Below are 13573 nucleotides of genomic sequence, written 5' to 3'. Positions count from 1 at the left end.
TCCCACCATCCAAAGATGTGCAGGTTAGGTGAATTTGCCATGTTCAATTACCCTGTAGTGTCCAAGGATGTGTAGGCTGGGTAGATTAGGCAGGGTAAATGTGAGGTTATAAGGCTAGGTTGGATGCTCATCAGAGAGTTGATGCAGACTTGCTGGGCCAAATGGTCTGTTTCTGCATTGTATGGATTCTACGATTCTTATTAGTGGAGAAATATTTGAAAAAAATCCCTAACGAGGGAAGTGGAAACAGCAAGGGAGGGTGGGACTTGAGTGAATAGTCCCTTCATAGAAAATAAAAACTGAAAGAACTGCAGATGCTGTAAATCAGGAACAAAAATAGAAGTTTCTGGAAAAGCTCAGCAGATTCCTTCATAGAGTTGGAAGCAGTGGACCAAGTGCCCTCCTTCTGTGCTGTACACGCTGCCAATCTCTGATTCTTGGAGAGCTTTTCAGGGAACTGTCAAGGATAAGCCAGAGGCCAAATTATTCCTCACTTGGAAATGTCAAGAGTCAGCCACATTGTCACAGTCCATACCAATAGATCATCCTCATCGATAATCCCTTGTGTCGAGGAAGATTCTTCCTTGTGGATGTCTTCATTGGAGTGAGATATCAATATTTGCAACAGGTTTGTACATCATTTATGAATCTTACCTTACCTTTACAGGCTGTTCTGCAGTGAGAACGTGGATTACCAGTTACTGAAAGTGGCAACAAACGGTTGGCTCAAGCAGCCATGCTCTCTTTCCATCTATCTACCCATTTGCTCTCAGTTGCTGCTCTTTTTGACTGGACAATCCTGACACCATTTTTGACAATGCAAATGACATGGCTTTCCTGTACCTCCAGAAGTTTCTGGGGGTGGGGTGCGGTGTGGTGGGGTAGGGTGTCCTTCTTTCAAAAGCATCGAGTGCCCAATTGTGACACAGCACTGGATCAACATCACAAACACAACTGCTACGTAACCAGCAACTAAAGTCATCACTAGTTGCTCAGATTTGGTACAATCTAAAGGAGATTGACAAAGTACATGTAGAAGAGTCTGATGAAGAGTCATCTAGACTTGAAACATTAGCTTGCTCTCTCTCTGTGGATACTGTCTGATCTGTTGTGATTTCCAGCATTTTTTGTTTTCAGTACAAATTCCAGCATCTGCAGTAATTTGCTCCTACATGTAGAAAGGAGGTTTCCTTTTGTGGGGCAATCTGGAATGACAGATCATTAATTTAGGATAAAGGGTAGCAGTTTTAAAACAGAGATGAGGAGAAATGACTTCTCTCAAAGGATTGTGAATCTGTGCTGGAACACTGAGTAAATTTGAACAGGAGATAGATTTATTAGTAGTAATGGATTGAAGGGTTATGGTAAGGGCAAGTCACTGTAATCTTACCAGATCATAGGGCTGCTCTCTTGTTAGAGATGGATGATTGGTGGTGGTTTAACCCAGCTCATGGTAACCCCAGCCAGTGCAGAAATTGAACCCACACTGTTGATGTTACCCTGCATTTCAAGTCAACTGTCCAGCCAACTGAGCTGGAAGGTGGCATTGAGGCCGAGATGAGATCAGCCATGATCATCCTGAATGGCAGACCAATTGCCTACTCCTGCTCCTCATTCTCAAGTTCTTAATCAGTGTGAGATTTAGGTGCAAGTATCTCAGCCAAGTGATCAAAGCAAGCAAATTGGATTGCCATTTTGGTCACAACTGTACTTCTCACATATTGATGTCAGCACAGCAGAGCTTCGTAGAAACATTGAGATTGTTGTTGAATCATTTTCTTTTGCCCCCAACCCCGTGTGAATGATCTTCCTGCCGTTGATCTGAGAAGGCTATTTGGTCTGTCTCAAAAGGGACATTTTGACAACACATTCTCATCTCAGCTGGAGGTGAGATGATGACAAGCTTCATAACCATCTCATCAACCAAGTGAGACAATCCCAGATATTCACACATTGGGCTGAAAAAAATACTCACTCGAGCCTTGAATGTTTTGATTTTGCTAAATCTATAGGTTGGTAGTCTTGACAAAAAACGAGAACTGTTTCTCAAATTTGGAAGTTGAACTCCAGTGAGAAAGTTGAACTCGTGAATGTGGTTCCCCAAAACGTGGAAGAACGATCGAGTCAAAGGAGAGTGTCTGTTGATCATTCATTCATTGATAAGCATTGGCCATTACATTTTATAAACTTTAAAATTAGAAGACTTGGTGTAACGAGAAGATAAATTCAGCACACATATGAAAAGTGAAAAGATACCTGACATTAACCACAGTAGCACAGATAGCAAACAAGCCCTGCACTTGAAATCTAATTCCGCAAAACAACAATTTGAAATTCACTCAGATTGACTGGTAGACTGTGCAACTGAACGGTAAGTACTCAAACATGCTATGTTGTGTAAACAATTCAGGATTAATCAACTGCATAACCCTATCGTATATATTAAATTCTACTAAAGTTTATTGTGATATCTTGACAATAGTGGAATTATCACGAGCAGTGTGGTAACTTAACTGTCCTTCAAAATGGCCCACAAAGCCACTCATAAGCAGTTTACCACAACTTCCTCAGGACAATGAGGTAGGGACTTGCACCCTGAAAATGAGTCATGCTTTTTTTTTGAATAACAGAAGAAAGAAACTGTTAATATTTAGCCTCTATTTCAAGAATTCAACAATTGCCATAAAGCCCACATAACAGAGACAGCAACTTAATTCTTAAAAAATGCACCTCACTCTACTCCTTACACAGTGTAAGGAACTAAATATTTTAGAACTTATATGATTACTAAACATGATTATTTTCATGCGATGTTTCTGATTATTGCAAACTAAAGGATGTATGTTCCATCCACCCCGACTGCAGCTAAGGGCACAGATAATTCATAAACGTTTAGCAAGCTTCAGTTTTAGAAGGAATCTGCAAAGAGATCTGGAAGACAGTTTGCACAATATTCTTGGTAGTTGAACTCTTCCATCTGGCACGGGACACCTTTCCATTGCTTGAAGGTTCTTTTCTCAGTCGGCAACTCAACCACAAAATTCTTGATGTTTAAACTGGGCACAGACACAGACTTGTAGATCATCTCCATACCCCAGGCCTGTGTGGAGAAAGGGCATACAGAGATTTTTGAACAGTATTTAAAAGTAGACATCGCTCAGGTGCAGCAATGACCAGATACCAGAGAGAATCAGGCTTTTGGGAACCTTGCAACTGATCTTCGAATCATAGCATTGTTTCAGCACAGAAGGAGGCTATTTGACCCACTATAACTCTGTGCTGGCTGTGTGAGAGTTGTGAGCGCCTAACAAACATTCATGCATGCATTTCAAGTTAACCATCCAGAATCCAACTTGGTATTTTGCTGGTTTGCTGGGTAGAAGCCACCTCTTGATTTAAAAACGTCGGTTGAAAGGAAATCACGTAACAGAATTTTACCCATAGTTTTGGAGATGGGCCGAGAGGCTGGAAATATGAAGTGCTGCCAGTAGGTATCAAAAAGGAGTCCGGCATGGCCTAGCCACTAGGTGATATTGGCGAAGGCAGGAATGAGGGGAGTTTGTCTGCTCACTGACTGGAAGCAGCGGCCAAATAATCAACCATTTACCGCTGCCAGGATTTTTCCAGGCAGGGAACAGACCTCTGATCTATGGTGAGCATCCAACTGTATTGTAAGAACTTTTTCCTGGGGAACCTCCTTTCCAAATGCCCCGCGCCCCACAAAGCACCTCCCCTAACACCTTCCCCCAAACCCAGCTCCAATACCACCACCACAGGGCTGTCCCCTCTGATCCCTGCAGACTGCCACACTTGGCTCCGTCACATCCTCCACACACTTACTGGCCCTTTTGAGGAGGGTTTCAATGTGGAGGCATCATTCCTTCTCCCTGCAGCCTCGGCAGGTTTTTTTTTAAATTAATGGGATGTGGGCATCGCCGGCCAGGCCATCATTTACTGCCCATCCCTAATTGCCCAGAGGGCAGTTAAGAGTTAACCACATTGCTGTGGGTCTGGAGTCACAGGTCAAAGAAGGTAAGCATGTCAATTTCATTCTGTAATGGGCATTAATGAACCAGATGGTTTTTTTTCCTGGCAATTGGCAATGGATTCCTGATCATTATTTGCCTCATTAATTCCAGATTTGTGTTGAATTCAAATTCCACTATCCACCATGGCGGGATTCGAACTGAGGACCAGAACATTACCTGGGTCTCTCAGTCCAGCAATAATACTACTAAGCTGTTGCCTCCCTGGGTCAACGGTCAGTGGTCAATGCTATTAGTGATGCTATTGGTGCACTTTTAATTGAATGGCAATCTTAGGGGCAGCTTTTTAATGGGTACCCTTTGGAAAAATTGCTCCCCATCAGCTACATTTGATCCTGTGCCTGCAAACTAGCAGCCCTTGTGGACCAAAGTGAAGAAGAATAATCAAGAAAATGAAGCATAGTGTTATGATATCATTTCTGGTGGTTTGATGGGCATTGCATCTGATAGACATGCCTTCCGTACATAACATGGGCTTACAAATAACAAACATTTTAGTTGCTTAAGGTGAGCACCCAATGGCCAGCGTGATACTGAGTTAAAGTGACTAACAAGGCTCCATGTTTGATTCCACACAGTCATAGTTGAATCAAACTATATAGCGATCATAAACTACTTCTCTAAGTGCCTGCAAAGAAAGAATACTTCTGGTAAAACTACCCAGGATCTTCAACTACAGATTGCACATACCATTCATTCTGAATCATTCTCATTATCAGCTTCCCACGGAGCCTGGTTTTAACTTTGCGAAAGCAGGTATCCACTTAATTCTGTGCTACCAGGGACTGGTTGATCGTTATGCTGAGCTGCCTTGTTTTTTACGTACCTGACCACACTTGCGACAGCTCACTGTTCCGCCGGGTTCCCAGTCCTCAAATTTTCTTGGAAGCTTTATTTTTCCGCCGACTTTGTAGTAAATTCTGCAAAAACAAAAGAGGCAATAGTAAGCATAACAAACATTTATTTTTAATTGGAATATGTTTTAATGTGGGCATGCAAAATGTTGCTACAGTGATTGCAATTGACTTTAATCTCCATTTGGATTGGATTAATTGGGGGATTTTTCGCCATGAAACCGTGTCACTTCATCTCTCTTGCCCTTCCGCATATCACAGAACTTCCCTTTTTGACTACTTCCCAATACCCCCTACACTTGCTCAAAACCTATTACATTTTTACACAAAGTGCTAGAGAAACTGACAGCAACTGTGGAGACAGAAACAGATTTGATATTGACTCAACAGTCCTATTGGACTTTAAGATTTAACTCTGTTTCTCTCTTCACGGATGTCATCAGACCTGCTGAGTTTCTCCAGCACTTCCTGTCTCCTGATCTCCAGCATTTGCAATATTTTTCTTTTGTCCTATTATGTTTGTTATGACTGTGATGGGAGCGGTACACTGACAATCAAGCTCCACTACACAACCAGATGCACTGTTAATTCACCTGCCAAAAATGGTTAATTTCACTTTTTAATCCTGCTATCCAAAACAAACAGAACATTGACCAGTCTTCTTTAATAAGTGTCAAAAACCATCTTTGTATTATAAACAAAACTGACTCTTAAAGCCAGTGCCAACTAATGATTAGCACCTAAACCACGATCTGAAATGAAAACTATATCCCCTTAATGCCACACACACAAAACACAAAAATGCAAGTCTCTGCAGAGATGATTTTTTTTTTAAATAAGGAAAAAGGAAGAAACAAGTTCTTTGGGCCAAAGCCTGGAACCAAAGGATAAAATGTGATAATTTTTCACATCTGCTGAATTCCTGTTGAAGAAGTCAAATTCCTGATAACTGTGGATTGACGATAAACGTCCAGTTCTGATTCCAATCAACTTGGATTCAAGTTGTTGAGAATTGGTCATGGTCCACTTCTTCAGGCTTCACCAGACAGACAGCAATACTGGCACTCTGTTTACTGAATACTGAAACTCTATAAGTTCCCAAGGATTTCTTCTAAGAAACAAGACTTCAAAAGAGACTAAAGCTTCTGGGGTCTCTTTCATACTCACTGCTTCTGGGTCTACCAGGTTATGTTTTCTTCAGTAATTAAAGCAATAGACCTAATTTTATCTCCTTGAAAACTATGCTTCTTTGCTGTTCCAAAGACATTTGATTTACAGAAAAGAAACAGTAGGTATCTTACAGAACATGTTAACTTTTTGACTTCAGTAATTAGCAAGTCAATCATAGTCCACAGATTGTTGAACACAATTCCAAGAAAATGCGTGATCTTGTTCAACAGAGAAAACATCCAACTAATTCAAGCTCTTCCAGATTACTTTTCACATAGGTTTTAAAATTAATTATGCATTCTCAAAACATTTCTAACTTTTCTCCTGTCTGATGGAAGTACTGGAAGCTTACCTCTTTTTCTCTGTTCACAGATGCTGCCTGACCTGCTTGGTATCTCCAGTATTACCTGTTTTTATACTGAAGGACATTTGCCGGTTTGTAGACTGTGTCTACACAAAAGTCAGCTCTTTGGTTAAGAGGATATAAGGGTGTCATGACTGAAGGAGTTATAACATTACAATCTCTTTTATAAAATAAAACTAATTTGACTTTAACCAAAAATTGACATTTGTGCCACACAAACGCCAGGCAATGACCATCACCAATAAGAGACAATTTAACCACTGCCCATTGACATTCAACAATGTTACCATCACTGAATCCCCCGCTATCAACATCCTGGGGGTTACCATTGACCAGAAACTCAACTGGACTCACCACATTAACAGAGTGGGCCAGAAGCTGGGAATACTGCGGTGAGTAACTCACCTCCTGACTCTCCAAAGCCTGTCCACCACCTACAAGGCACAAATCAGGAGTGTGATGGAATCCTTCCCACTTGCCTGGGTAGATGCAGCCCCAACAACACTCAAGTAGCTTGACACCATCCAGGACAAAGCAGCCCGCTTGATTGGCACTACATCCACAAACATCCACTTCCTCCACCACTGACGCTCAGTAACAGCAGTGTGTACTTACCTACAAGGTGCACTGCAGAAATTCACCAAAGATCCTCAGTCAGCACCTTCCAAACCCACGACCACTTCCATCTAGAAGGACAAGGGCAGCAGATATATGGGAACACCATCACCTGCAAGTTCCTCTCCAAGTCACTCACCATCCTGACTTGGAAATATATCACCATTCCTTCACTGTCGTTGGGTCAAAATCCTGGAATTCCTTCCCTAATAGCATTGTGGGAGGAATGCAGCGGTTCAAGAAGGCAGCTCACCACCACCTTCTCAAGGGCAACTAGGGATGGGCAAGAAATGCTGGCCAGCCAGCGATGCCCACATCCAACAAAATGAATAGAAAAAAAAAACTCACGAGGTGAAAAAAACATGGCTGCTATAAATCACCTGACTCTAGGGCTACCACCTCTAAGTGGACTGCAGAGAGACATGGCCAGATATGTAAAGACTCTGGAAATACCAGCAGTTTGTAAACAGACATGGGAAGTGTGAGAATTCTAGCTTCAGAGAGAAACAGAAGACATGAGGCAGTGCTTTAAGGGGACTCAATACTTTGACTTCTTTGAATTGATGCCTCAAAATTAACAGCACCATATTCGACTTTTGAACAGCCTGTGTGCAGAGCTCTGAGAACACGGTTCGTGTCCCGAGAGGAAAGTTTCCACCAAGAGCCAAAAGAGAGATTCCATTGTGAAATACCCTGCAAGAAAACTCCTCTCTGGGCAGTAAGAGGGTGAGGAAGAGGGAGGAAGTAGAGAAGCATTTTCAAACAGTTGTCTGCGGTAGAGTGAGTGGTAACTAAAAGGGTCACACCTACAAAATCAGAAGCCAGGAATCTCCTCTCTTTTTTCCCCTGCACAGGGAGCCTACCTTTATAAGAAAACACAGCCAATTCAACTGTAGAAGCAATTGCACTGCTGGATCTGACTTCAAGTGGTAAACTCTTCACTTTAGCAACAACGGACGCAAACAGCAGGTCCCAATGGCAAACCACAGAGACTATTTGGGACTTCCTTCTTTTACTTTTTTTTGTCTCAATTATCTTTGTTTTAACCTTGATGTCTTGTTAAGAACATTCTCTCTTTATCTTTAGTGAACCTTCAGTAATAACATGTAATAAACTTTAAACCATTTAAACAAAAGATTGCTGGTCTGAACTGTGATAAACTAAAAGGTGACTACGTTTGTTATATTAATGTACAGTTCACTGACAGTGTGGTAGACATGCCTGGTAGTTGTGACAGAGGTTAGAAAAGAAAGGGAGAAAAGACAAATGCAAGAATAGGTGGCACAGCGTACATTCTAGGTGAAGGCACACCAAATGTGGCTGGGACTAAAACTTAAGCAATGGAAAGATGCCCACGAACACTTACTTGAAGTTTGGATTCACGTTGACATGGTGCATGCCCTCAATGATTTGAATATCACTGCCATGGCATACAGCCTCATTGCAGTTCCGGCAAAAAAATCTTACATCTTTCGGATCATTTTCCATTCTTACAGAATTATACTTCCGTTCTTTTACTTTCCGGCTGACTATGCTTTCCAGTTGGAGGTCTCGAATCTATGAGAGAAATCACTTCAGGTTAAAGAGGCAGCAATTTGATCTTCTAACTAGATGGTCAACCCTTTCCTGTCACAGTACTTGCTAGAATTATAAAGGATTACAGCCAGCTGGAACAGAAACAGCCCATTCAGCCCAACCGGGCCATGCTGGTAATTTTGCTCCACTCAAGTACCCACTCATCTTTTCTCATCTGAACTCTCAATCAGTCCTCAGATGTGCTTTCTTTTGTTATTGCTAAGTAACATAGATTGAATAACATGCATCTTTAATTGAAAAGTTCATGTGGATTTATTTAACAGGTAAGTCCATAACTTGCAATTACAGGCAAAGTGGCGGCCTAGAAGCATTATCACTGGGCTGTTAATCCAGGCGTCCAGGTAATGTTCTGAGGCCCAGGTTCAAATCCTGCCATAACAGATGGTGGAATTTGAATTAAGAGTCTAATGATGACCATGAATCAACTATCAGAAAAATGTATCTGGTTCATTAGATAACAAGGTGTAGAGCTGGATGAACACAGCAGGTCAAACAGCAGAGGAGCAGGAAAGCTGATGTTTTGGGACTAGACCCTTCTTTGCTGAAGAAGGGTCCAGACCCGAAACGTCAGCTTTCCCCTTCCCCTCCCCCATTTCTGAAGAAGGGTCCAGACCCGAAACATCAGCCTTCCTGCTCCTCTGATGCTGCTTGACCTGCTGTGTTCATCCAGCTCTACATCTTGTTATCTCAGATTCTCCAGCATCTGCAGTTCCTACTATCTCTGGTTCATTAGTGTCCTTTAGGGGGGGTGTAACTATGACTCCAGACCCACAGCAATGTGGTTGACTCTTGGGAAATTAGAGTTGGGCAGTAAATATTGGTCTAGCCAGTGATGCCCACACCCCTGAATGAATGCAACCTCTTCCTGGCATGCTAGGCTACTTGCCGAGCTCTGCATGGTAGTTGGTCAGGTGATTCGCATCCTGATCCTTGGTGAATTGGCATATCTAGATCTTAAAACAGTGATACACCAAAATCATTTACTCCTTGCTTAGGGTCTACCTCTCCCCTTTGTAAAGCTTGTTTGCCTTGTTTCAGATAATTTACTGTGAATGGTATTGCTGGACTGTACAGAATTGCCAAGACTCCAAAACATAGCAAGTACATTCACACTATTACCATGTTGCAAAATAGTACAATGTTTGTGCAAAACCTTTCAAGAGTCTTACTTTGATGAGATATTCCCTTTCTGGCATTTCTTGCACATCCTCTATTGCACGTTTCATAAGGTCCTCGCGGCATTCGTTTGTAAACTCCCGTGATATCTCTTTTCCGCCTTTTTTAGCAACCACTGAATAAATGCTGTTCTCAGCTCTAGCTCGTCCTCTGGCCTGGGAGAAGGAGAAGTGCAACAATAATATCATAAGAATGTACAGCAATTGGTTCAAGATAGCTTCTCTTGTCAGTCCCTTTAACAAGGAAGAACAGGATAATATCCCTTCATATGTTACCTGCATCCAACAACAATTTGCAGACACATAGTGCATTCCAGCTCAAACCTGTACTCTTCTGATCTTTGCTGAAACAACTGTCCTCTACTCTAGATGGCAGTCTAGTCCATATGCTGATGTTACTTAATTGGTTCATTCAATGTCCTCAATCTTTAACTTGTAATTATTCTTTGAGTTGTGCATGAAATAAAAAACGCACCACTGTTCCCCATCATGATTTTGAGCATTTGAATCCTGGTCTGTCTTATATGTCCAATGAAATATATTTAACTTCCTCTCCAGTTGGTTCGATCACCTAAAACCATTGGAAAGGAATTTGTTAGAGTATTACCCCTTACCTCCGTGCATTTTCTCCTAGCTTCCTTTGCAGGATCAAATGGCCATAACCTGCTCATTAATCTTGTAGGATCATATGTGCCGAAGACATATCTAGTAAATACATAAAACATTGGAGGCGGATATAATATCAAGGTTTAAGAGGCACCTTGACAGATGTACGAATACAGCAAGGAATAGTGATATGGACAGCATAGAGGCAAAAGATTTTTAGTTTAGAAAGGCATCACGTGTTGCCAGTCTTGGTGGGCCAAACAGCCTGCTCCTGTGCTGTATTGTTCTTTGTTCTCTTTTCTTTTATTGGCGCTGATTAAGCACAGCATTCTGTGTACCAACAATTGATTTACCTGCATCATAGCAATTTCATTGTTGATGAGACCATAGCGGATGACGATGTTGCATTCCTTTATATCCAGGCCTTCTTCTGCAACACTGGTGGCAACTAGTAGGTTGATAATGCCAACTCGGAATTTCCTAATGACCTCGTGTTGTTCTTGCTGTAATGTTGCAAACATACAAGAAAACATTGAACACTGAATTTATTGCGTGCTGGTTAACTTGTCTGGACACGTTATAACAAGGTCTAAACAAATCAGGCAAAATGTCAGAAAGTTAGACTGATAGGCAAGTGCATTCATCACTTTATAATTTTGTTTTGATTGTCCCAGTTCTGAGGTATGGTTATCATTAAAAACATTTCATTGTATATTGCAAGATCTGAGCATGTTGTGATTTTGAGTTCTCTGTTGGGGGAAAGTGAAAATAAAATTACAGTAGTTTAAAGGCTGCTGGCTGTGAATCCACAAGCGAATCTGTTACATACTAATCTAGGATTTAGGAGCAGAAGTAGATCATTTGGCCCATCAAGCCTGCTGTATCATTTAATAAGATCATGGCTGATCTGGTTGTAGTCTCCGCTCCAGTTTACAGACCACAAAGCTGACAGAATGGTTACAAGGCAGAATTCTTTACATAAATTTCATTTGAGAAATTAGGGAATGAAGAACATTGTGGCACCCTTTTTGGAATGTTTAAAGTTGATTTGGCGGAGGTGTGAGCCATTTGAAAGATTGTTCACTGTGCACATTATATTCAGTTAAACATTATTAGTCAGCACAGTAGGTAATTTGAAAGGAAAACAATACTGAAGGCCAATTTGAAATAAGGGCGAATTTTAACCGTAATAAAGAAGACTGGTGTAATTAGGAATGAAGGTTACACATTGGGCAGAGAATAAGTATAATTGGAGATAATGATAAAGTGAATGCTTGCCTCGTGATGATCAGGTCAGATTCTCTTGAGGTAGTGGCAAACCATTTTTGTCAGACATACAATGGAATATGCTGAAATTAATTCAGTTTTGGTTTCATATGATGGTATGACTGACTGCATTGAGAACTGTATTCCCTCAAAGGAAGCAGTTACCAGGTGTACTTGGAAATCAACCTTAAAGGCATAAAGAAAAACTCATAAACAGAACTCTGTTCTGAGGAAGGGTCACCAGACCCGAAATGTTAACTCTGATTTTTTTTTCTCCACAGATACTGCTGGGCCTGCTGAGCTTTTCCAGCAATTTCTGTTTTTTTTTCCTGATTTACACCATCCATAATTTTTTCAGTTTTTAACTTTAAAGGCATGTTCACAGGCGGTTTAAAGAACAACAAAATTAAGGGCAAGCTTTTGAGCAAAAACAATAAGCCGACGTGGAAGGAGACGCGTGATGAGGCCATAATCATGGAGATAGTTGAAAATTGCAAGGGATCTCCTTCATTTAAGAGAGGGCCTGTTGAAAACGCAAAGTCAGTAAGCTTTGCACGGTCAGAAAGATCACATCCAAAGTGAGACACAGCCCGAGTGAATATATAGTTTAGGGAATTTGGAGGCAGAATGGGAATTCAGTGCAGGGGAGGGAAGGAGGTACTTTTTGCTTGTTTTTTTTGGTTCATAGCTTGGAAGGTTTGTTCAACAGGATAAATTGAAGCACGGGATCAGAGGTCCAGCACAGAAGAGTGACATCATAGGTAAACTGTAAGTTCATTATTTCGTAATAGCTACTAATTTGACTATCTATTATAGATTACCTTCAAATTGAAGGTAAATAGGGAAAATATTGGCAGGTTACTAACTAAAAGACCAGTAGGAAATTTTGAAAATCCAATTAAGAACACAAATAAAATAGAGATGCCATGTGATGCGTTTCACCTGCATGATGTGGGAGTTGGTGAACTCCATTGTGGTTCAAAGTGACCACATCTGTAGCAAGTGTTGGTTGCTTCAGGAACTTGGCTCAGAATTGATGAACTGGAGTCTGAGCTTCAAATATTGTGACACATCAGAGCTGGGGAGAGCTACCTGCTTGCTGTGTTCCAGGAGGTAGTCACAGCCCTTAGGTTAACTACCTCAAATTGGGTCAGTGGTCAGGCACAGGAGGGTGTGACAATGAGTGAGGCAGGTAAAAGGATCCAGGAAGTAGTGCTGAAGGAGCCTCAGCTTTCGAACTTCTCTAACAGGTTTGAGATTCTTGCTCCCTGCGTGGGTGAGAGCACAGAGGGTGGTGATGCTGAGAAAACTGACCGTAGCATCATGTACAGGGAGCCATTCAAAATGGGGGAGAAAAGAGGAATGTAGTTATAATTAGGATAGTATAGTCAGAACAATAGACACTGTTCTCTGTGGATAAGACTGAGAGTCCCAAAGGCTGTGTGGCCTATCTGGTGCCTGGGTTCAGAATATCTCATCCAGACTACAGAGTAACATGGAATGGGAGGGGAAAGATTCAGTTGTTGTGGTCACCATAGGTACCAACGATGTGTGTAGAGAAAGGAAACAGATTCTGCTGAAGGAACATGAGCAGCACGGGGCCAAATTAAAAATCAGAATCAAAAAGGATAATAATCTCTGGATTACTACCTGAGTCACGAGCAAAATGGCACAGGGTCAACAAGATTAAAGAGCTAAATGTGTGGCTCAAGTACTGGTGTGGGAGAAACAGGTTTGAATACATGGGACACTGGCACCAGGCAGTGGGGAAGGAGGGAGCTGTTCCAATGGGATGGGCTCCACCTGAACCATGCTGGGACCAGGGTCCTGGCCAAGTGAATAACTAGGCCTGGGGATAGGGCTTTAAATTAAATAGCAGGT

The 13573-nt window shown here is 41.6% G+C and overlaps 1 protein-coding gene across 1 annotated transcript; it reads right to left on the bottom strand.

Moving 5' to 3' along the window:
* Nucleotides 1-2438: 2438 nt before the first annotated feature.
* LOC125481423 (ATP-dependent RNA helicase DHX58-like) lies at nt 2439-13354 on the bottom strand (the record flags this gene model as incomplete). The annotated part of the gene is made up of 6 exons (XM_048592953.1): nt 2439-3100; nt 4873-4966; nt 8416-8606; nt 9815-9976; nt 10780-10929; nt 13343-13354. Coding segments are annotated over 6 exons (801 nt in total), but the record flags the coding sequence as incomplete, so codon positions are not given.
* Between the last annotated feature and the right edge of the window lie 219 nt (nt 13355-13573).

This window comes from Rhincodon typus, unplaced genomic scaffold (assembly GCF_021869965.1).
Source record: "Rhincodon typus isolate 14 unplaced genomic scaffold, sRhiTyp1.1 hic_rhity00002099, whole genome shotgun sequence".
NCBI classification, from domain to species: domain Eukaryota; kingdom Metazoa; phylum Chordata; class Chondrichthyes; order Orectolobiformes; family Rhincodontidae; genus Rhincodon; species Rhincodon typus.
Note: the sequence above shows the minus strand (reverse complement) of the source record. Positions and strands in the feature narration are given on the sequence as shown.